This window comes from Urocitellus parryii, chromosome 7 (assembly GCF_045843805.1).
Source record: "Urocitellus parryii isolate mUroPar1 chromosome 7, mUroPar1.hap1, whole genome shotgun sequence".
Lineage (NCBI taxonomy): Eukaryota > Metazoa > Chordata > Mammalia > Rodentia > Sciuridae > Urocitellus > Urocitellus parryii.
This window is the reverse complement of record NC_135537.1, coordinates 161,841,673-161,866,693: the sequence shown is the minus strand read 5'-3', so window position 1 is coordinate 161,866,693 and position 25,021 is coordinate 161,841,673. Positions and strand designations below refer to the sequence as shown.

Sequence of the window (25,021 nt, the reverse complement as noted above, 5' to 3'; positions counted from 1 at the left end):
TGGTCAGTGGTTAGAGAATGGTCTCTCTAAGCAGATCCAGTCAGGGTGGAGGGGGCATGTGGCCCTCGATTCTACCTCTGACACCCATGCAAGGAGGAATGGGGTGAAGTGGGAACACAGGGGCTCTGAGGAGGAGCAGTCAGAAGACCTGGCTGCAGTCCCAAGTCAGTCATAAACAGGCTATGTGACTATGGCCCAGTCCCTGTCCCCTCTGGGCCTCACTTTCCCTGTTTTCTGGCTATAACAGGATGGCCAGAAGAGCTCTGGGGGTGGGACCAGCAGTCATTCGTGGGGAGAAAGGTAAATCTGCTGCCCAGCACCCCAGGGAGCAACTCATGGTACAAGAAGCTGGTGTCCAGGGCATGGAGGCATGAGGAACGAGGGAATCACAGAGCGGAGCAAGCAAAGGCCCTGGAAGAGGTAGTGACAGGAGCTGAGGATGGGGGCCAGTGGAGATAGCAGAGCTCCCAGCTGGGCCAGTCACAGACCTGCATGCTGACTGCTGAGGCACTACACCGATTCTGCACATCTAATCTCCCGATCCTGATGCTGCTTCCATTACTATCAAGTGGGAAAAGGAGGCTCAGAGGTAGATTTGCCCAGGGTCATACACCTGTTCCTGGGACCAAGATAGGATCACCTGGCTCAGAACAAAATGAACCATTCAGAGGACAGCAGGGGTCAGGTGGGAGGAGGCCAGGAGGAGGGTAAGGCCCAGTTCCAAGCTGCCCTAGTGTGTGTTGGGGGGAGAGTGGAACCCAAGGGTCCCAGGGTCCTGGGATCCCAGAGGTGCCTCAGGGACCCTGAAGCCCAGGGCCCACCTAAAGGACCCCCTGGACTCCAGACCCAGGACAATCAAGACCTGCTATGACGCTGATGGTGGCTCTTCCACCTCTAACCCTGGCCCAGGGGACACTGCTCTCCTCCAACATACCAGGTGGGCTGAACCAGCCAGGGCTTGCTCCTCCTGGGTGAGCTCATGACGGGTGGCCTTGCTGCATGTTAGTGACCCACTCCTTCCCCATCCAAGGGCTGCTCTTTGATGTACTCATGAGTGAGGAGACCCAGGCCCAGGACAAGGCAGCAGAAGCAGAAAGAAAGGGCCTTTTTTTTTTTTTCCATTCATGTGTTTAATTGGCTCAAATTACAAAGGTCCCCAAGGAGGCCTGGGGAGAGGGGGACAACCTGGGAAAGGCAGAAATTCACTACCAGCACCCACCGCCCCCTCACTTGCCCCCACTCCTCCACAGGTGCATATGGAAAAAGGTCCCAGACCCTTTAAATAACTCTAAAAAACCTTGATAACAAAGGAGGCAGACGAAGGCTCCTTCACCTTAACACTGATGACAGGCTGCTCTGCCTTGCTCTGTCTTCCCCAGGGCGCTGGCCCTCTGAAACCAAGTCTGAGCTTCCATCCCAGCTCTGCCCCTGGCAAAGTCCGGGATGGCAACTTCTCCAGAGGGCAGGGATGTCATGTAAACATCAGCAGGACAGACCCCACTTCTTCAGCCAGCAGCCCCCAGAGTCCACATGCTCCACCCCACACCTGCTCAGGACCGTGGTTCCAGACAGTGCGGCTCAGGGCAGGGAAGTAGCTTGGGACCAAAGTGCTACCCACTGCTTGGGGCCAGGTTCTCTGTGGGCCATGGAAAGCCCAACCAGCCCCCCTTTCTAGCTTGAGAGGCTGTGGCGGCAGTACCCCGACCTGCAGGGTAGAAGAAGGGCATGTTCACATCCGGGCCCCCAACTCTCCAATGCGCTGCCGCAGGTGAAAGGCAAATTCAAACATGGTGGCTGCGAGGCTCTGGTGGATGAGGTACCGGGGCAGGCGACCCTGCGGGAGGCAGGAAAAAGTCACACCATGGCTCATCTTTAGCAGGGCCTCCCCCTCAAGCTGGCACCGGAAGGAGTGCTCTGGCCAGAATGCAGGTGCAGCTCTGGGATCCTGCCTGGGCCCTGCTCCCCACACTCCTGGTGGGAAGAACACGCTGTGCCTGGAGCTTGGCAGCAGCCACACAAACAGAGCTGGTGGGTCTGGGCTGGCAGCCAGCCACCCCACTTCAGGGCCTCAGGATCAGAGGTAAGATGGGGAAGGCCCATGTCCTTCTGCAACTCGTGGCTAGAACACCACCTGGACCCTGCCCCATTCCTCATGTCACGAAGTGGGCTGAGTAGGGGCCCCTGAGCAAGGCAGAGAGCCCTCAAGGTCACTCAGCAACCAAGCCAGGAGCAGCGTCCCCTCCACCCCACAGGCCTGACTCAGCCCCCGGTGCCCACCTTGAGATCTGTGTTAAGAATCCAGACAAAAGTGCAGACTCGAGGGTTGCTGGCTGATTTGAGCACGACGAAGCCCCCAGGACCATTCTCTCCCCTGAGGACAGAGTTATCACTGAAGGAGGGGCACACGGGAGCCAGCAAGGCCCTGCCCACCCCACTGTCTGCTCCAGGCCCAGCTTGCATCGGGGTGGAAGAGGGAGTGCAGGTGCTGGTCCAGGAACTGCACCCTGTCTCAGCAGGCTCACGCCTGGTGTCCAGAAGCTGGGGTATCAGCCGTCAGTGCCACCCACTCGGTGCTGCTCCTCCAACAGTTGCTGGTGCTTGTGCACCCCAATGGCAGAGAGCTCGCTATCTTTTCAGCCCTCACCAGCTCTGCCCAGGGATGTGAGTGAGGTCAGCTCTGGCTGTGAAAGGGTGCCACTCCTCACCCCTGCCCAACTCAGGGAGCACGTGTGCCGTCAGCCTCCAGAAGAGGGCGCCTTCCCAGGAGGCCATCAGGGCTGGGACCCAGTTCACCTCCGATGGCCTTTCATTCTCCCTCAGGCCACTGAGCACACTTAGGCCCACTCCAGAGATAAGGGAGTTGGCACCCAGAGTGGAAACGAGCTTGCCCTTCACCCAGAAAGTCCCTTGCAGGGCCGAGAGCCCCAATCTCACATTCCAAGAACAGCGTTCTGCAGGAAGCATGAGACCCACAGGAGGCCCGCGGCTTTGCAGTCGGGGTTAGAGGGTGGGGAGAAGCAGAAGGAAGCCTGGGACAGGCACAGGAAGACCCCACTCCTCTTCCTCTGAGGGGACTCCTGCGCAGTCCAAGAGAATGGTGAGGCTAAGGGGATGGGGGAGGAGGAGGAGGAAAGGGACCCTCGGGGAACCTGAGTCTCCTGAGGCAGGAAGATGAAGCCCAGAAGCCAGATCCAGAGCAACCCCATGGCTATCAGCCCTGCTTCCTGGACTAGTTCCCACCCTGATCTCTCCCAGCCAGCTGCCCACCGCACATGTCCCTCCAGCCTGGTGGCCTGGTTCCAGTCAGCAAGATTAACAGGATTAGGGGCTGGGAGGGGCAAGGCCTGGCAGGACAGGGAGCAGGAACACGACCTCAGCAGGAGAATGTGCCCAGCTGCACACACTGTACCCTGTGCTGCTCACTGCTTCCAGAAGAGGGGCTGCAGAATGATCCCAGGCAAGGCCCCGGCTCACCTGACGTATTTGTGCGTTGGAGGCTTGGCACAGTGTGTGGTGGCAATTCCTGATGAGAGGTACCGGTCTCTGCGCCGCTCTATGCGCCGGACATTCACAAAGTCCCTGGGGGAGAGAAGGTTAGAACTGGGGGCACAGAGCTCAAGGAGAGCTGGGCATGGTGGCACACGCCTGCAATACCAGAAACTAGGGAGGCTGAGGCAGGAGGATCGCAAGTTCAAAGCCAGCAAAAAGCGAGGCACTAAGCAACTCAGTGAGACCCTGTCTCTAAATAAAATACAAAATAGGACTGGGGATGTGGGTCAGTAGTCGAGTGCCCTGAGTTCAATGTCCAGTACAAAAAACAAAAAACAAAACAAAAACAGAGCCCAAGGAGGCCTGACTGTGAGAAGAGGGTGTGGGGACACTCACCTGGGAGAGACCACACCGCCTGCAGCCCCTGCAGACACGTCGTAGGAAACAAGGGTGTTGTCTTCCACCCGCTGCAGGATCTGAGGGCCCATCAGGGGGACATGAGGTATAGCCCACGCCAGGAAAGCCCCAGGGACAGTCCACATGTCAGGAACCTCCTAAACCAGCCTCCTCCCTGCCTGGGACCCAGGACTAAAAGCCATCACCCTTTGTGGGCCCTGGGCTGGGCACTCCACGAGCATACTCCTGCTTCCCACCTCCTGCCCTGGCCCAGGAGGCACTAAGACCATCACCGCATTTTACAAAGGGAAAGCCACGTCCCCTTGTTGTTAATGGTCACTCTAGGATATGGCTGGGCCCTGACACATGTGGGGAGGCAGGGCTGACCTGGCAGGCAGTCACCGTCTTGTTCCACAGCACCATCCTCTCGGGCTGCAGAATCACCTCTTGGTACACCAGCTCCGCAGGACAGGGCAGGAAGGTCTGGGCAGGACAGGTGGAGGCGGATGGTGTCAGAAGGGCTCGGGCACACCAGCCCTTCTCTGTGGTGGGGGTGCTGCAGGGGGGTCCCTCAGCCCCTTCCTAAAGCCCCAGATGGAACAGGAGGCTCCAGGATCCTCCTCCCTTCACTCACCTTCAGGATGAAGGTCTTGCCATGAAAGGGAACCTCGATGGTGTACACAGTATCCCCATACTCCTGCGGCAGGAACAGAAGGGTGGTAGGGAGGAGCTTGGGGTGGGTTGTGGCATGAATGAGTGACAGGCAGGACAGGTTTTCACCAGGATTTGGGGGCTATCTGAGCAGCCATTAAAAAATGGTGGTTCTGGGCCAGGGCTGTGGCTCAGTGGTAGAGCGCTTGCCTGGCATGTGTGAGGTACTGGGTTCAATTCTCAGCACCACATAAAAATAAATAAAATAAAATAATGGTTCATCAACAACTAAAAAAAAAAAAAAAAATTTAAATGGTGGATCTGAGGAAACCTTCTGATCTTAAGTTGAAGGACAGGAGTCCAGCTACAGCTGTGATCATGAAGAACCACGTCTCTAAGCCAACAAGGGCTGCCAGAGGGACTGGCTAGAGAGAGAGGGACTGGGGCATGTTTCCCTGTTTTCTAAGCTCTCTGCAATCTTTGTAGATAATGTTGTTTTGATCATGAAACAAAACACCGGACACAGGGCAGAGCCTGGCTTCCCTTTCAAAGTGGGAGCCCAGGGCTCAGAGCAGCGGGGAGTGAGGACTGAGGCTTTCATGGGGAGACAGGAAGTGTCAGATCCAGCCTGGGCCCCCTCTGGGGCAGGAATAGGACTCCAACCCATGCAACCCTCAAATATATGGGCTCGGGCCTCAGGAAAGGAGTGAAAACTCTAACACACACAGGAGGGGCAGGTGGCAAAGGGGATTCTTACATTATTCTTCTCAAACTTCCAGTTCTCCTCCTGGGCCAGGATCTGGTCCACCACGGCAGTGGCCTCCTTCCCCTGGCGGAGGTACTCTCGCTCCTGGTCAGGAGTGAGAGGCAGGAAGGGGTCAGATGGGGGCCTGATCCAGTTAAACATGGGGTCTGGGCTGCTCTCCCAGGGTTCTTGGGGGCTTCCTGAGGCCTGTGGCTGTGCCAGCTCCTCCTCAGTCCCCTGTGGCATGGGGCACACCAGGGGGCTTTTCTGGCCCAAGGAGCAGTCCTGAGGTCCACCCTGGCTGAGGCCAGCGCTGGCCCCTTCAAGTGCACACTCTGAGGAGGCTCAGGGTAGGCAGCCAAATACCTGGGCAGAGAAACTTTTCTTTCCAGTGACTTCCTCATCTGATCCGTTGTCAGACCCTGTGGAAAACAAGCACAGATGACAATGGCAGGGGGTGGGGAGTGTGGGAGGGGGTAGGGCTCAGGGACCTGAAGTGCAGGGATGTGGGGGAGAGGTTGCTGGCTTTCCCCAGGGAGCCTGAGGGAAGAACAGAAAGAACAGGCCCAGCCCACCCTCGCCTCACACAGCCCCTCCCTGTAAGCTCCCCACCCACCAGCCCTCACCTGCAAAGGATTCTGGGGGTGAGTAGAACTGGCCCTCAGACAGAGCGCCAGAGAACAGCAGGGGTCCACGTGCAACAGCAGCCTGGGCAGCAAGATACCCTAGGGGAGCAGACATGGGCAGCCATCGTCCCAGACCAAGGACAGTCATGCAGAAGCAGCCTGGGGTCCCCTCTCCCCACCCAGGCTCTAGAGCTGCTTCTAGGAGGCAATTGGCTCAGAACTCACTCTCATTCCTGAAACTCTCCTCCCTTAGGGCTGGGCTTACCCTCACTGCCCTCACTCTGTCCCCCAGGACTCACATCGCTCCTCCTCAGCCTCCTGGGGTAGAACTTTGAAGTCAAGGAACCAGGTCTCCAACCAGGCAAGGACAAAGGAGACGATGGGAAGCAGGTAGCCAAACGCACCTTTGCTGAGCAGCTAAGGTGGAAGGAGGGGGCTGAGTTCCACAGCGGCGGGGGGCGGGGGTCGCCTTAAACCCAGAGCCCCTTCCTGGAGCCACCAGCTCTGGTATCATACACCCCATTCCCAGCACCATATGCTTGGATACCCTCTGTGGCACATGCCTCTGAGATGGATTAATTGGGTCTACAGCAGGACATACCAGGGTTAGGCTGTAGGAAGAACTTTGGTTTCTGGGGTGGGGGGATAAGTGCAGGAAGCAGAGGCTGATTCCTTGGAAATATCAAAAGACAGGAGTCCCCCTCATTCCAACCCTGACAACAGAGGCAGACACCCAAAGCCAGAGAAAGGGCCCTTTCTTAGGAGAAGCCCACTGAGCCACTGACCTCAGAGAGGATAACCTTGACAATGAGGAAGGCACTGGAGACCAGTGTAGTGACCTGACAGGAGAGAAGGAAAGAGGTCAAGAGGGAAGGCAGAGGCTGGGGGTGAGTCCTCCCCCATCCCAGCCCCTGCCCCCAGGTGGTGGCAAAGTGGCATCTTACCGCAATCACCCACCAGTGGCGGAGCCGCAGCACAGCATAGCCCAGGAGTAGTCCAGAGAAGCGGAAGAAGGCCAGGACCTGACCGAGGAGGGCACCAGACCATCAGAGGCAAGCTTCGTCCCCACCCAGCTGCAGGGTGAACTGCCCCCAGCCTGCTCAGCATTTCTTTGAGACAATTTGGATGGGATTTTGGAGGGGATCCTGTCTCCCTCATCCCACGGGGGCTCTCTGAAGATGGGGCCCCACTGAGGATCTTCTGGAAGACGGAGGATGGGGGCCAAGTCTCCTGATTAGACTGGGTGTGTGGCAGAAAGAAGGGGACCAGCCGAAGGCACCTCACTGCTCCCTCTGCCCCCAGGGCCCTGGGGTCTCCCAAAGCCACTCACAAAGATGTCAAAGAAGGACGTCTTAAAGTTGTAGTGGATGATCTCCTGCTCCAGGTTCTTGCGGATGCCTGTGTTGGTCTGGGGGAGGAAGATAGGAAGAGCTCTGTGGGCAGAGCCGAGCCCCCGGGGCTGCCCCCACCTCCCAGAAGGGGGAGGTAGGAGGGGCTGGGGGACCTGGAGAAGAGGCCAAAAAGGCTAAGCCACCACCCAAAGGGGTTCCCAAAGCACCAAGGGAGCTCAGCCAGAGGTACCAATACTATTCCTCCAGGAGCAAGGCAGCGCAGCGGGCAAGGCTGGGTTCCAGTGCGCTGGCCTAGGGCGGCAGGTCTGATGGCCTTGGAGCAGTGCAGGGAGGTGCTGGGAGTCTGCTCTCATGTAATTCCATTTTCCTGCCAGCACTGTGGTGCTCCACCTTCCCAGCCAACAATCCATCTGAGGTGATGGGGGCTGAGGTGGGTGGTGGGGGCGGGGGTGGGTGGTGGTGTCAGACAGAGCCCCAGGTAGCAAATCAATTGATTAGGTTTGGGCTTAATGGACAAAATCTATCAACCTGCCAGAGAAGATGGTGTGGGGAGTCAGGAGACTTGTCCTCGCTCCTGTCTCTACCCCAAAGATGGAGGATGGGAGTCAAGTCCCCTGAGAAGACTGGGTGTGTGGTAGAAAGAAGGGAACCAGCCGAAGGCACCTCACTGCCTCATTTTCACCAGGATCCCTGAGACTTCAATGTCAGGGGTGTGGAAGGTGAAGGGCTGTATGGACACTGGGAACCAGACTGAGGTGTGAGTCCTCTGAAGGATAGGGGTGCCAGCACTCCTGGATAGGAGGGGGTTTGAGGTGACCCCAGGGGATGGAGCCCAGGGACCCCACTGAGGAAGACCCTTCACAACCACCTAGACTGGGGCTTCTGGCCTCTGGCAGGTAATCTGGATTTAGGGGGCTTATTAAAGACATTGCCAATCAGGCCTCAGTGTGAATCTGAGGCTGAATACCAGGAATCTTTATAAAGCTTCCAGGAAATCCTGGGGCTAGGAAGAGGGACAGCAGTCTGAATGCTGATGGACATACACTGACACTTGAATGCCCCTCCAATTCCCACCATGTGGTTCTACCCCAAGACCACCTGGGCCTCATGAAATCTGACATCACCTCTCCTTTGGCCTACCCGAAGAGTCCCAGTCTGGCACCCAGCCCTGCCCTCTTCTTCCTGCCCTTGGGCTCCACAGCCCCTCCTACCCTTTGCAGTCTCTGTGGCTCTGAATGCCAGACCAGGTCCCCCATCACACACAGCATGGGGACCCACCAGCACCACCCAGATCAGGACTCAATAATCATGTTTCACTCCCTGCTTTGCCAGTCTCTCTGCTGGTCATACAACCCAACAGGGGTCCCTTGTGCCCACTGGACAACGCAGTCTGCTAGAGAACTGAAAATATATACAGTCCAAAATACCAAGATAGAACTACAAAACTAAAAATTAATAAAATTTTCATTAAGTGTCATCCAGGGGAAACATTACAGGGATTCTTCAAAGAGTTAAATCCAGTATTCTGGCATTTTCATTACATTTGAAAACAATTTGTGGTTGGATTCTCTTTGCAGGAATCTCAAGTACACATGAGGACTGCTGAGTCTTCTCACCTGACAGCCAAATAATCTCAAAAGAAAAATTATCAAAAAATTTTCAGCCCCTTCTCCAGTTATAAAATCTGGATTGAACGTAGGCTGTGTGTGAATTTTCTTCTTTGCTTTGTATTAGTTGGAACCTTTGAAAGGAAGGATTCTGAGCACTCAGAAGCTCTGCAAAAGGCCCTGAACCTTGCTGGGTCTCAGTTTTTTCATTGTTAACATGTCCCAGGGCCCTCCATGGCAGCTGACAGTGCCAGCTCATCTCCAGTGCACAAAGGACAGACACCCGCCCTGAGCCCTGCCTTTCTTTTCAGACCAACATGCCCCAAATAAAACTTGTTGTCTCTACACCTATGTCAGCCCCTTCCCCAAACTCCACTTCTATAAAGAAAGGCACTGTCAGCCAGTGTGGTGGTGTGCGCCTACCGTCCCAGCTACTCAGGAGGCTGAGGCAGGAGGACCACTTGAGCCACAAGCTCAAGGCCAGCCTGGACAACACAGTGAGACCAAGGAAGGAAGGGAGGGAGGGAGGGAGGGAGGGAGGGAGGCAGAAAGGGAGGAAAGAAGAAAAGGGGAAAGAAGAGGAGAGAAAAAAGAAAAGTAAGAAAAAGAAGAGGCTTTGCTTTCCTATCACCCAAGTTAAGACCGGGCTACTGCCACTCAGAACCTCTGCCCACGCTGCAGAGGAAAGCAGAGGGAGGCCCCAAGGGGCTGAGGTCACGGTGAACAGAGGAGGAGCTGGGGTGAGAGCAGGCCTGGGACACCCTGCTGTGAGTGCTGAGGTCAGATGAGGCCCCGCCACCAGCTAGACTGTGTTCCTGCGGTGGCCACCAGCTAGACTGTGTTCCTGCAGCGGCGAGCACTGTGTGGGGCGGGGTGAGACAGTTCTGTCTCCAAGCACGAGGTGGCATCTCACCAAAACCAGAGCCATGAGGAACTCAAGAGTTTTACTGTTTTCCTTCCCACTGTCCCTCTGCTTTTAGCACAATGCCTGGGCAGAGCAGGAACTCAAAAAATGTTCTCTGAATGAATGAATGAATTAGAGCCAGACAATAAAGTAGGGCAGAAAGAAGACAAGAAAGTTTCATGAGGGGCTGGGGATGTGGCTCAAGTGGTAGCACGCTCGCCTGGCATGCGTGCGGCCCGGGTTCGATCCTCAGCACCACATACAAACAACGATGTTGTGTCTGCCGAGAAATGGAAAATAAATATTAAAAAATTAAAAAAAAAAAAAAAAAGAAAGTTTCATGGGCTCAGCCAGCTCTGGTTGTCCTCCACTTCCACTAGGGGGCAGCATGGTGCAGAGCCAAGCGCCCAGCTCAGCACCCAGCGGGTCTGTTCAACCCCCTCCTTCTCATACTTGTTGAGCAGCAGCAGCCAAAAGACTCAGCCGGTCATAGCCCTGTTTTCTTCATGCAGATGACAGCAACTGTTCTTGTCTCCTGTTCTTCACTAGACCCAGATAATCAACCCCATAGAAGAGACAATCCCCCCACACAGTAGATGCTGAACTGCGCCGGGTGACTCCCAAACATAGCTTGTCCCTCCAGCATTGCCCCTACTCACGTTCAGCTCGATAATCCACAGCAGGGAGATAAAAAGCAGGTCGAAGGTGACAAAGAGGCAGAAGGTGCGGCGGACATCAGAGATGGCCCTGCGCTTCTCTGGAGGTGGTGGGAGGAAGTGTGATGAGAGGCTTTGGCTATGGGACAATGATGAGCCCAGGGAAGCCAGGGCTGGCAGGCTGCGCTCCAAGTCACGAGTCAGTTCCCCGGGTCGTGTGCTCATCCTGGTGGCCCCACGTTGGGGTGGGGAAGGCAGGACCTCAGCAGCAGGGCTAGGAAAGAGGGAAGTGGCTGTCAGGGTCTTGAAGGCCACATACATCCCCTGGGCCCTCATTCGTTCCAAAAACATCTGGCGCCCCACCCTATCCCAACCCCACAATCCAGGACAGTCTCTGCCCAAATTCCCTCCATGGGTCCAGCTTCCAGGCTGGGGAGGGCAGTGAGCATCCCTCCTACTCTCTGCCCTTCCTTGCCCTCAATGCCAAGAGCCCAGCAGCCCCATGGTTCACCCTGGAGGGCCCTGGGGCTCCTCAGCTGGGCACCTACCCACTCCCAGATGCCCAGGGACACAGCCTGTTCCTGCCAAGCCCAGCTTGGTGGTCAGCCTCTGGTCCTGTCAATAGCCTCTTGGCCTGCACCACCCCCAGCAGAAGAGGCCCCAGGCTCTGTTCTTTGTTTTCCCAGCACAAAGCCACTTTCCCTCCCAGCAGCCAGCCCTCCCCTCCACCACTAATCCATGGCAACTGGGAGGGACTCAGCAGTGTGTGTGTGTGTGTGTGTGTGTGTGTGTGTGTGTGGTGCGCTCTGTGGACATCTTGGACCTTCTCTCCAACTCTACCCGCTCACCGCCACCCCAGGCCCAACTTTCATCACCTCCCGCCGGTGGCTGCTCTCACACCCCTTAACCACCCCTTCCCCACACTGTGGCCAAAGGAAGCTTTATAAAGTACCACCCCGGGGCTCCTGCCACTCATGGGACAGCAGGCCCTCTCCTCATCAGTCCCTCTGGGGGTAGCCTCTGCCCAGCTCTTACCAGGGAGCCCCATCTCACTACCACCACCACAACATGGCCTTCTTTCAAATCCCTCAATGTGGCAGCCCTGATTTGCCTCCGGCCCCAGGATCTGACTCTCTCCATTGTCTGGAATATTCTTCCACAGCTCTTCCAAAGGCAGCTCAAAGGCCCTCGGCTCAGTGTCCCTCTCCACTCAGAGCACAGTATGTCACACTGCTTTAACCTCCTCAGCCAACTCCTCATTGTCTGGAATCTCTACTGTTCTAGTTTATGGTTCACCCTTTCTCTTAGTAGAACTTCTATAAACCTCGGGGGTGGGTGACATGGTCACTGCGGTCTCCCTGGTACTCAACACAATGCGTGTAGTAGTTCATAACTACTGCTGAATAAACACTCCAGAGGCGCTCCTGGCCCTCAGCTCCTTGCTATGCAGCAGAAAGGAACAGAGAAAAGCCTACAGAGATCGAGAGCCTGCCATTTCCAAGGTAAGCCCAGTGTTCTGCTGCCCAAAGCCTGAACTTCTACCATGGTGTCCATGCCCACGCAGAGAAGGATGGTTCCTTCTATTTTACAGATAAGACCATCAAAGCCCACAGGGATTCCTTAACATCCTGTGCAACCATAGGGCTCTTATAAATCCTAAGAGAAAAGGAGCTCCAGAGCACTCCCTCCCTGCTGTGTGGCCCTCAGGCCTAGCGTCCTTGATGTACCAATTTGCTGGTAGTCCATGCCTGTATCGCAGCAACTCTGGAGGCTAAGACAGGAGGATCACAAGTTTGAGACCAGCCTCAGCAATTTGGCATGAACTCAGCAACTCAGCAAGACCCGCCTCAAGATTAAAAATATAAAAATAAAAAGGACTAGAGAGGGCCAGACATGGTAATGCATGCCAGTAATTCCAGCGGCTCAGGAGGCTGAGGCAGGAGGATCCCGAGTTCAAAGCCAGCTCAGCAATGGTGAAGCACAAAGCAACTCAGTGAAATCCTGTCTCTAAATTAAAAAAAAAAAAAAAAAAAAAAAAGGACTGGGATGTGGCTCAGTGGATGAGTGCCCCTGAATTTAATCCCCAGTACCAAAAAATAAAAAGGACTAGAGAGGTAGTTCGGTGGTAAAACGCCCCTGGACTCAACTGCCAATACCAAAAGAAGAAAAAAGAAAAGAAAAAAACATTTTTTTTTTTTAAAGAGAGAGGAGAGAGAGAGAGAGAGAGAGAGAGAGAGAGAGAGAGAGAGAGAGAGAATTTTTAATATTTATTTTTTAGTTCTCGGCGGACACAACATCTTTGTTTGTACGTGGTGCTGAGGATCGAACCCGGGCCGCACGCATGCCAGGCGAGTGCGCTACCGCTTGAGCCACATCCCCAGCCCCAACATTTTTCTTTCTCATAGTTCTGGAAGCTAAAGTTCAAAACCAAGGCAGAGCCATACTCCCCTCTGATTTTTTGCCTCTTCCTGGGTCCGGCTGTCGCCAGAAACCTCTGGCATTCCTTGCCCTGCAGCTGTGTAACTCTAGGCTGCTGTCACATGATGCTTCCACTGCACCGTCTTCACATGGCTGTCTTCTTATAGGGACACTAGTCCTATTGGATTAGGGGCCCACCCCACTCCAGCATGAGCTCAGCTTAACTCATAAATCTGCAATGAACCCATTTCCAGACAATGGTCACATTCTGAAGTTCAGGGGACAGCACTTTGATGTATCCTTTTTTGCAAGGAGGGGGGGCAGGGGACAGATTTCAATCATAATAGTAACTTCTCTTTAAGTGTCCTTTTTTTTTTTTTATGGTGCTAGGGATTGAACCCAGGGCCCTTATTTAGTATCTTGATTTATACTCCTGTATTTCTTTCTTTATATATATATATATCTTTTATACTCCTGTATTTCTTATATATATATATATATATATATATATATATATATATATATATATATATATATCTTTTTTATATATACAATGGCCTGTCACAGATGCTGTTTTGGGTTTTGTTTGTTTGTTTGTTTGTTTGTTTGTTTCACTTAACAATATATCTTAGAAATCACTCCCTATTATATCTCCCTATAGAGATCTTCCTAGTTTATAAGGTTGTTAAGTACCCTTTTTTCTCTCTTAGTGCTGGAGCATGACCTTGTACACATTGAGCTACCTCTCCAGCCCTAGTACTTCATTTGTGATGAGCCACATTTGAGCCAATCCACCTCCTATTAAGAAACATTTAGATTTGTAAGGATCAGAAACGCTACAATGAAAAACATAGTATGTAGTTATTTCCCTGTTGCTGGAAGTGTATCTTCAGGACAGATTCCTCGAAGTGGAATTGCTGGGTCAAGCTGCGTGTGTGGTCTTGTTAGGCTGCTGCCAAATTCCCTTTGCAGCATGCATTCCCGCCAGGAATGTATGAGGGTGTCCAGAGCCCACAGATGAGATGTCCCGCATGTCTGTCTGGGATTTTTCCTCTCCACCTCTCTACCCTTAGGACTGGTGCTTCCGCCCCCATCACCTCTATCGGTGCCCCTCCCCACCTCCTTCCCCAGCTCGTCTTGGTTTCCACCTCCCTCCCTGGGAACAGGACTTGGGTGGCATAATACTTAGATGTGAGACTCACTTGGAGTGGCAACCACACTGACACTCACACACCCAGAAGTCCCTGGGCGAGAGATGAGACGAGGCTTAGAGCAGAGGTGCTGGGATCCAGGAGCGCTGAAGCAGCTAGAGCGCACAGGACCAGGCCCTGGGCTCAGCGGGAGGGGGAGTGGCCAAGAGTCAGCTGAAGAGGTTCCACATCAGCCTCCTCACCAAGCAGCTCCAAGTCCACAGAGAGCCTGGGTCCCAAATTAGGAGACTTGCACCTGATCTTAGGTAGTCACTGATTCTGAGTGGTTTTATATACTCCTTTTTTAGGGGGGAAGGGGGGTACTAGGGATGAACTCAGGGGCACACTGAGTCCCATCCCCAGCCCTATTTTGTATTTTATTAGAGACAGGGTCTTACTGAGTTGCTTAGCACCTGCCAAATTGCTGAGGTTGGCTTTGAACTCGGGATCCTCCTGCCTCCGCTTCCCCCAGCCGCAGGGCTTACAGGTGTGCGCTTCAGCGCCCAGCTTAAATTCCTTTTTTTAATCAAGAGAAACTTACTTTTTTTTTTTTATAACTCAGAACCTCAGTATGTAAAACATAAAAACCTGACTGCTGGGAGTGTAGCTCAGTGGTAGAGCATGTGTACAGCATACGCAAGGCCCTAGATTCAATCACCAGCACCAAAATTAAAGAAACAAACCAAAAAGGACTGCTGTGAGTGACGGTGGCTGCAGAGTCCCCAGGTTGCAGTGTGAAAGTGTGGCTCATTCACATGACTTCAAAAAGCCTTTGAGGGGCTGGGGTTGTGGCTCAGTAGTAGAGTGCTTGCCTCACATGTGTGAGGCACTGGGTTCAATTCTCAGCACCGCATATAAATAAATGAATAAAATAAAGGTCCATCAACACTAAAAAATATTTAAAAAAAAAAAAAAAAAAAAAGCCCTTGAGCTCACCAGGCTAGAGAGTGAAACATGCCTTGGCCTGAAAACAGCCCCATCAGTTCCCCAAGCGCTGCTTCTCTGGCTGTTTCCAGACCTCCGTCAGAGGGCAGAGGCTGGCATCACAGGGAGGCAAGAGTGAAAGCTGTGAGGACGGAGATGGCAGGGCTGCCACCCAGCCCCTGGGAGCTGCCCCCCCTCCCAAGCACCTTCAGAGGTGTCAGGAGAGGAACAGCACTTGTGGCGTGAAGCAGTCAGCCTGGGACAGCTGCAGACTTGACACTGTGGGTGTGGAAGCTGAGCTGTTAGGCGTGGGGAGGGGGGACGGAGGCAGGCAGCAAGGACTCAGAGGTTCCAGTTGCCCTAGACTGGGCGGGGATGGGCAAGTCAGGTGCAGGGGTTATTCAAGTTACTGCAGCTCTTGAGGCAAAGGGAATGGATGGGTACAGGCCTCAAGGCCCTTCCCAGACCGTCTCTCCAGGACATGCTAGTTACAGTTCAGCTTACAACAGGGTTTTGGCTGGGCAACAGACTCGGGCAGCAGCCAATATCCTGGAAAAAGGAACGGACTGGGACTGGGGAGATAGTTCAGTGGTACAGCGCTTGCCTAGCACACCTGAGCCCCTGGGTCCCATCCCCAGCCCCCCCCTCCAAAAAAAAAAAAAAGAAAAAGAGAGAAAGAAAGGAAAAGAATGGACCCTGAGACTGGGGTTCAAAGCCTGGACTTCCCCCTTCTTAAACCTGTGATCTTTGTGAGGCTGTTTCCTCGGTCAAAGAGTGTGTGTGTGTGTGTGTATGTGTGTGTGTGTATGTTTTACTGAAGATCAAGCCCAGGGCCTCAAGCATGCCAAGTCCTTACTCTACCACTGTTACTCACACCCTCAGCCCCTCGGCTGTTTTTTTTTTTTTTTTTTTTTGGGGGGGGTAGTTGTAGATGGAGAGAATGCCTTTATTTATTTATTTGTTTGTTTGTCTATTGTTGTTGTTGTTTAGTTATATGCAGTGCTAAGGATCAACCTGGTACCTCATGCATGCTAGGCAAGCACTCTGTCACTGAGCTACAGCCCCAGCCCTTTTTATTTTTTATTTTGAGACAGGGTCTTGCTAAATTGCTGAGGGTCTTGCTAAGTTGCCCAGACTGACCCCGGACTTGCAATCTGCCTGCCTCAGCCTCTGAAACTGCTGGGATTACAAGTGTGCACCACTGCCACCATGTCTAGTTCAGATGGATTTTTATTTATTTTTGTTTTTATTTTATTTTATTGTGATACTGGGGATTTAACTTGGGGCCTTATCCATTTTTAAAAGGCAACAATAATATACTTAATCCTCCTGATGTACACCTAAAACTTGTTACATCAGTAAATTTCATGTTCTGTATTTCCTCCCTCTCTGTCTGCCTTCTCCCCTCTCTTCTCAAGCCTTAATAGTTCAGCTTCCATAAACATACCACACAAGAATTCCAATTTATGTTCAGAAGAGAAGACACTGAGGGCCAGATGTACAAGTAGCTGGCAAGAGGAAAATGGCAGGAGCAGGTGGGATACACTCAGGAATGTGTGATAAGAATCACCCTTAATCCCAGCGGCTCAGGAGGCTGAGGCAGGAGGATCAGGAGTTTAAAGCCAGCCTCAGCAAAAGGGAAGCACTAAGCAACTAAGACCCTGTTTCTAAATAAAATACAAAATAGGGCTGGGGATGTGGCTCAGTGGTCAAGTGGCCCCTGAATTCAATACCCCCCACTGCCCCCCCTCCCCGGGGTGGGGGAAACCCTCAACAGCCTGGGTTCAAAGTTGAACTCTAAGTGAGCCATAATGGCGGGTACCTGTAATCTCAGCAACTCTGAAGCCTGAGGCAGAAGGACTGCAAGTTCAGAGCCAGCCTCAGCAATTTAGTAACACCCTGTTTCAAATAAAAAATAAAAAGGGCTGAGGATGGGCTCAGTGGTTAAGTGCCCATGGGTTAGATCCCCAGTACAAATCAAACAAACAAACAAAACTAGGGCTGGGGGTGTGGCTCAGCAGTAGAGCGCTCGCCTAGCATATGAGGGGCCCTAGGTTCGATCCTCAGCACCACGTAATATATAAAATGAAGGTACTGTGTCCAACTACAACTAAAAAATAAATATTTTTTAAAGAACCTAATAACTGTACTATTCACTTGCTGAGCGACCCAGGGCAAGCTCTCAAACTTCTCAGTCTGGTTCCTTCATCATATGGAAACCAAGTTATTCCAGCTCCAGGCAAAGGCGGATTCCCACCTTGGGAAGGGGTAGAGAGCTGGGGATTGCTCCCTGCACAGGCCCTCAGGGATGTGCCAGGATTGATCTCCCACACTACCCGCTCTCCATGCACAAGGGAAAGGTGCCAAGATGGTGAGCCCCCTTCCCGCCCACCCACCCCAGTTCCTCATTTCCAAAAGTCTTAAGTGGCAAGGGCACAGATGAAGTCCTTGTCAGCCCTCCAGCCACAGTCCAGAGGTCCTACCACCTGTCTGTAGCTTGACAGACGGCAGCTCCCAGTGGGCATTTCCTGGCCAAGGCAAGTCTGTGACACGATGAATGCCACTTACTTGTTGTGTAAGCTGCAGCTGCCACACATGCAAAGTGCACAAACCTGTCCAGATCCTGGACTGGCTGGACATCCAGGGAGACAACGAGGCCTGAGAAGTGTCTAGAGCAGCCCGGCACCGAGGGCTGAGTGCTCGACAGATGCCCACCCCACCACCTGTGTCTTCTATCCTTTCCCTTTCTGAACCCCAACCTTATTCAGAGGGCTGGGCCAAAGTGTCTAGAGCTAGAGCTGGTTCCACAGAGCCGTGCTGTGTGAACTGACTAGGGGACCAGTCTCACCTATACCCAGAAAGGACCCACCTTTCTGGGCAGTGTGGATTCTCCAAGTCCTCTCGGAGCTAAGGGGAAGAGCAGAAATGGCTGTGCATGCTGGATAGCTCTGCATTCCTTCAGAAATGGCCATAGTGTATATGGTGGGGTGGCCAAGGGGGTCCATAACCCAGGACAAAGTGGGGGAAACCAGTGAAGCCAAATGAGGACTGGACTTCAAGCCCACAGAAGGGTCAAACTTTGAATTCCCACCTTCCTAGCCACTTATCTCTCAGTGTCTCAGTTTCCTTCTCTGTAAAATGGGATTAAAAACAGCACCTACTTTTTCCTGTAAAAAGTAAATGACCCATTCAATGCAATGGCCTAGAGCATCCCTGACACAATAGCCACTGCCTGAGGGTCAGCAGTCATTCCTGTTCTGCCTCCTCTCCAAAGAAAGACAGCCTTGAGGGCTGGGGTTGTGGCTCAGCGGTACAGCACTTGCCTGGCATGTGTGAGGCACTGGGTTCGATTCTCAGCACCACATACAAATAAATAAAATAAGGGTCCATTAACAGGAAGGAAGGAAGGAAGGAAGGAAGGAAGGAAGGAAGGAAGGAAGGAAGGAAGGAAGAAAGAAAGAAAAAAGATAGCCTGAGTGGCTACTGCCCTGGAGATGGCTGCTGGCTGGGGTTGGGGGTGAGGTTCTCAGTCAAGCAGCCCTTATGGATGCCCAAGTTAATCACAGGTCCACAAAGGGGTAGAAAGCAAGGGTCTGGGGTGAAGGAGGCTGGCTTTGCTCATGTCCTGCTGTTGGCCAGACCAGCAGGAGCTGGCAGTGGCCCATGTGGCACCCTGCAGACATCATCTCCTTTAATCATCACATGTCTACCAAGAGCTGCTGGGATGACTCTATTATGAAAAGATTAAAACTCTGAGAGCTCTGTCCACAGTCCCATTCCAGGAAGAAACAAAGCCTTGTGGGCCCCAAGGTCTTGTGGACTTCCCCCTAAGCTGGGCTGGGACTGCTAAATGCAAATGCAGCTGCTACCAGGGGCCTTTGGCTGGGGAGAGAGGTGTCATGAGACCCAAAGAGCTAAGGAACCATCTAGCCAATGACTATGGACAGCTCAGCCTTCTTCCCCATCAACATTCAAACCATCAACAAATATGTGGGCTCTTCCTTCCAAATCCAGCCAGTATCTGCCTGCTGGTCAATTACCTCTAGGTCCCCGGTCCAAGCCATAATCTCTTCACAGAGTTCTGACCTCCTCCTGTCCTGGTCCCAAGTCTATTCTCAACACAGCAGTCACAGGGATCCTGTTAAAAGTCTGACCGCATCTCCCCAGTGCTTCAAACCTCCAGTGGCTTTCAGCTCAGCCAGTCAGGGTCAAAGTTCCCACATGGCCCACAAGTCCTCCTCTTCCCTTGTTGGAATCCTCCACTCCAACCCACTGGTCTCTTGTCCTTGGACACATCAAGCACACTCCAATCCCAGGGCCTTGCTCTGTTGGTTCCCTCACTCCTCCATTCTGGTCTCTATGCAAACGTCCCTGTGAAGAGGCCTTTCCTGACCAATCCTCTCCCCATCCCTTTCCCTGCTTTATGCTTCACAGCACTTGACACCCCTGATGTGTGAAATCTTCATTGGTCTGTGTTTTTTTTTTGTGTGTGTATATATGTGTGTGTGTATGTGTGTGTGTGCGCGCGCTGGTGCTGGGGATCGAGCCCAGGGCTGTGTGCATGCAAGGCAAGCACTCTACCAGCTGAGCTATATCCCAAGCCCTGGTCTGTGTTTTTTGTTCAGTTTTCTTGTTGTTGTTGTTTGTTTTGGTTTTTGTTTTTTAAATTTTTTTTAGTTATACATGGGCACAAAATCTTTATTTTGTTTATTTATCATTATGTGGTGCGGAGGATCGAACCCAGGGCATTACATATACGAGGCAAGCACTCTGTCACTGAGCCACAACCCCAGCCATGGTTGTTGCTTCATTCATTTGTTTGTTTTTGCAGTGCTGGGGATGGAACCCAGGGCCTTGCATGTGCTGGGCATGTGCACGACTACCCCCCAGCCCTACTGGTCTGTGTTTACCACCCATCTTCTCCACTGGAATGCACGGACTCCTATCTTTGCTCACTACTGAGTACCAGAAGCATACCAGGCTCACAGGAAATGTTCCAGAAATGTGAACCAGGATTTACATCCTTCTCTCCAGGGGCAGGTGCACAGGTACACATGGACACTTACACCTGACCCCTCCCTGTCCTGACAGCTTCTCCTGCAGCTGGACTTTGCCCTCCTCTGGTGGCCTGCCCTGTCCAGAGCCCACACAGCCCTTCCACAGCAGGCAAAGGGAACTGGTTCTCTGGGCACTCTGAAGCAGGATGGCTGCTCCTCTCCCTCCCCTGGGTCCCCACATGCAAGGAGAAGACTCAAGCTGAGTTAAATTCCTTTGATGATGAGTATCAAGGAGGGGGACAGGCAGGCCTGTCCCCTCAGCAGGGCCTCAGTACTCCTCCACAGTTTCCTGACCCCAGGTCACACCACAGCTGTTTATCCTTCTGCTTCCTCATTCTGGAATGTCCACTAGGGGACAACTCAGACCCTTCAAAGACGAGTTCAAGTGATACCTCCTAGGCAAAGCTTTCTCTACCACCCAAGCTCCCCCAACCTCTCACGACTCTGGGTCAGCACCTCCCTTATCCACAGCACACCTGAGCCAAATGGTCGTCTCTTCTCAAGCCCTTGAAGCCCAGGCCACAGTGCCTGGCCATAGCACATGTCTAGTAAGTTAGCTGATATATATGTCCAAGAGAGAGGGTGCAAGTCTTGGGGTCAGCACCAGATCTGGAATCAAAAGCCCAAGCTCATTCCTTATTAGACTGTGTGCCCTTGACCAAATCCCTGAGGCTCTCTGAATCTCTGTCTCCTTATCTATAAAATGAGGATAAGACAGTGCCCAATTCACAGAGCTTAAAAGAATTAGAAACTCTATATGCACAGCGTCTGTGCTTAATTAATGGTAGCTACTACTACTAGTACTGCCCTCTATGGATATGGCATGAGAGGCAGGGCCCTGGACAGGCATGTCCAGCAGAGCACTCTGCCCAAACTGAGAGTTCACCAGTCCTGCTGGAGACAGGAAGGGCCCTAGCCTCAGGCAGCTGGCCAGGGATGGCACATTTTGAGTTTTCTTGTAATTCATGGTTCAGTGGCTCCTGCCCTCAGCCTGGGAACAGCTGGCCTTCTAGCCCCTACCTGTTCTCCCATAGAAGGTTTGGAAAGTTGTCCAGAGAAGTGGAAATTTAAGGAGTGGAGGACATGGCAAATAAGAGCACAGAGCCAAGGACTGGCTGTGTTTCTCCTTCCTTCTGGGGAAGTGGAAGAGTCAAGTGGAAACAGAAGCCAGATTCTTCACTGAACACCCCTCCTCCCTGTAGAGGGAGGTTCTGTTGGAGCAGTTCACTGAAAAACCCCAACAAGAGGATTGCACAGCTCTCCCACCTCCTCCCATGCGAGGCCAGGCTGAATGTCAGGGATGCCCCCAGTTCAGTGACCCCATGATCTTGGGCCTACTCAGAGGCCAGTGAGTCAAGCCCAGTCTCACTCCTTAATGCTGTTAAGTAAAACTGGGGCTGAGGAAGCCCAGTCTGGAAAGAGCTAGTCATGCAGAGGGCAGACCTCTCAATCCTCTCCAGCAAAGGTGGGGATGGGGGAGTCTCTGGTCAGCATAGGCTCCTCCTAGCACAAAGGCCAGGATTAACTTCTTCCCAGCCAAAGTTCAGAAGGTCACACAGCTGGCCGTGTGGGATAACCACCTTATCCTCTGCCCCCTTAGATGGTGGGACCTGAAGCAATTTCTGAGAGAAATTGTGGTCCTGGAGTCAGGAGACAGTTCTTCAAATTCCTGCTGAGTGACCCTGATTCTCAGCTTTCTCATCTATAAAATGGAGCCAATAAGCTCCACCACTCAATTGAACAAGGGTGAACTGCCAAATGTGCAGGATTAGTGGCCTCACCCACACTACCCTCCCAAACAAACCTAGGTGTGTGGGAGCTCAAGTGAATGCAACCCCCAGGTATGGAGAGCCTACAGCGTGCTAGATACCAGGTCAGTCCCTGGGGTTGCAGGACCCTGTTCTTTTCCATCAGGGGCTCTAATTCAGGGAGGAAGACTGACAGATAAATGTGTGGTTCACGCTGAGATCAGCATTTTCAGGGAGGAATGAACAAAGGACTGTGGGATCCCAGGGAGGTCAGGGAAGAGAGGACATCAAAGCCCAGGCCTTAAGAATCAGCAGCTATCAGCCAGAGGCAAGGAGGAAGGGCATCCCAGGCAGGCACAAGAGCAGGAACAAAAGCCCTGACACTGGCCTAGACCCAGCCAGAGGCATGCAAAGGGACCCCACCCCATGGAGCCTGTCTCCAAATACCAGGTACTTCAGACTTCCCCAGAGTAACCCTGGCTCCTAAGCCAGGGGGCACTTCCTCACAGCCAAGTGAGAAAAGGACTCAGCAGAGGATGCTACCTGTGTCTTCAGCTCACCTCCCTTCTCCCCTCACCCTACAGCACCCACTGGAGCTTTGTTCCAAGGACCCAGCTCTCCCTTCTCCGAGCATGTTCCAGCCTATGCCTGCCTCTCTCTTGTAAATTTATACTCTCATTTTAATGCCCCCCACTAATTGTCGTCTCCTCTGGGAAGCTGCATCTGGCCTTTCTCTCCCTCAGTTCCCAGCACTTCTGTAGAATTAATGCTTACCATGTAACATTTTCCCTTTTCAGGTTTGTTTTCCTGAGCAGACTGATATCAAGTCTAGGTCTTTTTCACCATTAAATCCTCACTTGATAAATCCAGATCCTGCCCCCATGCCCTCCACCCCAGCATTTTATTTATTGACAAAGAGCCAGACTTTATGGCCCCAGGAAAGAGTGAGAAGCAAGCCACACCAACTATCATCAGCTGCCTTTGAAATTAAAAATCAGAGCCAGTGAACTAGACTTGAACTACACTTTTTTTTTTTTTTTTTTAACATTACTGGTGATTGAACTCAAGGCCTCCCAAATGCTAGGCAAATGCTCTGAGGGACGTTCCCAGCCCTTTTTATTTTATTTTGAGACAAGATCTTGGTCAGTTGCCCAGGCTGGCCTCAAACCTGCAGATCCTCCTGCCTCAGTCTCTGAAATCACTGGGATTACAGGTATGCACCAAGGAAATAGGTGAGACTGTTCTTAGGTAATCATAATAACTAACATTAATTTATTGAGCATTCATGTGTCTAGCAGTTTAAGCATTGTACATACACTTTCAATTAAGCCTCACAACAACTCTTATGAGGAAGGCACATTATTCTCTCTACTTTACAAATGAGGAAACTGAAGCACTGACTTCAACACGGTTACAAAACAGTATCAGAACCCAAGCAGTCTGGGAACTGGGGTTATAGCTCAGTGGTAGAGTGCTCGCCTGGTACATGTGAGGCACTGGGTTTGATCCTCAGCACCACATAAAAATAAATAAAATATACAGAGTAAGGATATTGTGTCTATCTTAAAAAAAATAAAGAACCCAAGCAGTCTGATTCAGGAACCTATAATTCTCAGCCACAATGCTATCACGGCCAGCATGCTAAGGGGACACAGAGGGGCAATTCACCTTGCAGGGTGGAGGCAGCAGTGATGCAGAAATGACAAGCAAGTCACTAAAGGACAAGTAGTGTGCAACTACTGGTGTGTGCAATGGCAGAGAAACATGAACAGCAAGGCACATCCAGTAGCACAATGTTACTGGACCCTAGGATGTACACAGGAGATTACTAGGGAGAAGGTCAGATTACAAAGAGCTCTGTTAGTCACGCTAGGCAATGGAAAGCCATAAAAGAGTTCTAAGCAAGGAAGCAACACAATCAGACTTGTGTTCTAAATGGTTTGCAAAACTGGAGACTACTGGGTTACAAGTAGTTGTGATTGGAAGATTATGGGAAGCTAATACGGTCAACCTGGTGAGAAATAAGTCAACAAGAGTGGTAACAGTGGAGAAGGCGGAGTAAGAGGGTCAGGAAGTGAGCTGTACCAGGTTACTTCTGAGATGTAGGAATTAACAGAAAAGAGGAAATGGAAGATAATCCCCAAGTTTCTTGCTAGAGTGGGCTAGCAGAGGAAGAATGAATCTGCAGGAAAACATCAGTTCAAGTTTAGACCCAGTGAATTCTATCTGAAAGGGAGGTGTCCTGCTGGCAACTGGACAGTCTAGTCTGGAGATCCACGGAGAGGTCGTGCCAGTGATTTAGGTACTGAGCTGGGGTAAAGCTGATGCTATATGAGTATAAGAAACCATCCAGAAGCAGTGCATAGAGAGAGGGGTTGGGCAACAGGGCAGAATATGAAGCAGTACTTCTGCCCTCATGTCAGAGGATTAGAAGAAAGAAATCTGGAGATGCGCTGGAAGCCAAAGGTATGGGGGAGGGACACCTGTCAATTAGGAACAATTGTCAACGGTATTGTGACCTCTAAGAACTCAAGAAAGATACTTTAAAGGGCCCTTTGAATACAGGAAGTTATTCACAGCCCTTTCCAGAGGAAGTTGGGGAGACAGCGGATGACAGGGAGACGCAGACTGCAAACCTAACGGAATGTGTACGTTCTTCTCCAGATTCTCAGATTCTGACCCCTTTCCCCCCCCCGTCCCCCCTCCGCCTCCAATACCCAGCTACGGTCCCCTCGCCTCTGCCCTCACAGTTAAGAGAGAGGCTTTGGAAGTCGATCCCGGACGCCCTCCCGGGTCCTTATCCGGGCCTTCTCAGGTAGGCGTGGCTGCCGAAGGTCAGAGTCCGAGACCCCCAACACTGCGCGCGGAAAAGTGCAGCCGGGGGCTAGAAGGGGGCGGAACCTGGAGTGAGGGGGGCGTGGGAAAGGTCGGACGGAACCGAGAACGGACATCGGGCAGCGAAGCGGTATCCGCAAGAGATAGCCCTCGTACCACCACCTGGTCCCAGTGACCTCTGCAGGACCCACCTGCTCCATCTCAGCACCGCCTCACTCTCCAGCCCCAACTGTAGTCCGGCTCCCGGGCCACCGCAGCGCCTCAGAGCGGAAGGAGATCTCCATCCGCGCCACTTCCGCCGCTGAGCCCGCCCCCAAGAGCAAACTAGGAATTGCGTTCGGCTGCAGCCTCTCCCCCAGCCCCGCCCCCAGCCCACGCCCCCAGGAGAAGGGCTCCAAGTAGAGTTGCAGTGTGTTAGGTTTA

At 52.5% G+C, this 25,021-nt stretch overlaps 1 protein-coding gene across 1 annotated transcript; it reads right to left on the bottom strand.

Annotated features, from left to right (window-relative positions):
* Positions 1 to 1,144: 1,144 nt before the first annotated feature.
* Stard3 (StAR related lipid transfer domain containing 3) lies at positions 1,145 to 24,864 on the bottom strand. Its single transcript, XM_026386881.2, has 15 exons — positions 24,790 to 24,864; positions 10,430 to 10,700; positions 7,238 to 7,315; positions 6,852 to 6,929; positions 6,693 to 6,746; positions 6,207 to 6,324; positions 5,908 to 6,006; positions 5,648 to 5,703; positions 5,294 to 5,386; positions 4,520 to 4,582; positions 4,273 to 4,368; positions 3,886 to 3,965; positions 3,475 to 3,579; positions 2,278 to 2,371; positions 1,145 to 1,834 (listed from the first exon to the last, which is right to left on the bottom strand). Exons 2-15 carry the CDS (start codon positions 10,649 to 10,651, stop codon positions 1,730 to 1,732), a joined length of 1,341 nt encoding a protein of 446 aa, XP_026242666.2. The 5' UTR covers positions 10,652 to 10,700; positions 24,790 to 24,864; the 3' UTR covers positions 1,145 to 1,729.
* Positions 24,865 to 25,021: the final 157 nt, after the last annotated feature.

Excerpts from the sequence above, each read along its gene's own strand:
- Stard3 (XM_026386881.2), bottom strand. The coding sequence starts at position 10,651 with ATGAGCACACGACCCGGGGAACTGACTCGTGACTTGGAGCGCAGCCTG. Across the intron at positions 6,325-6,692 it reads TCAAGGTTATCCTCTCTGAG|CTGCTCAGCAAAGGTGCGTT; the intron begins GTCAGTGGCTCA and ends CTTCCACCTTAG. Across the intron at positions 6,007-6,206 it reads GGAGGCTGAGGAGGAGCGAT|GGTATCTTGCTGCCCAGGCT; the intron begins GTGAGTCCTGGG and ends CTGCTCCCCTAG.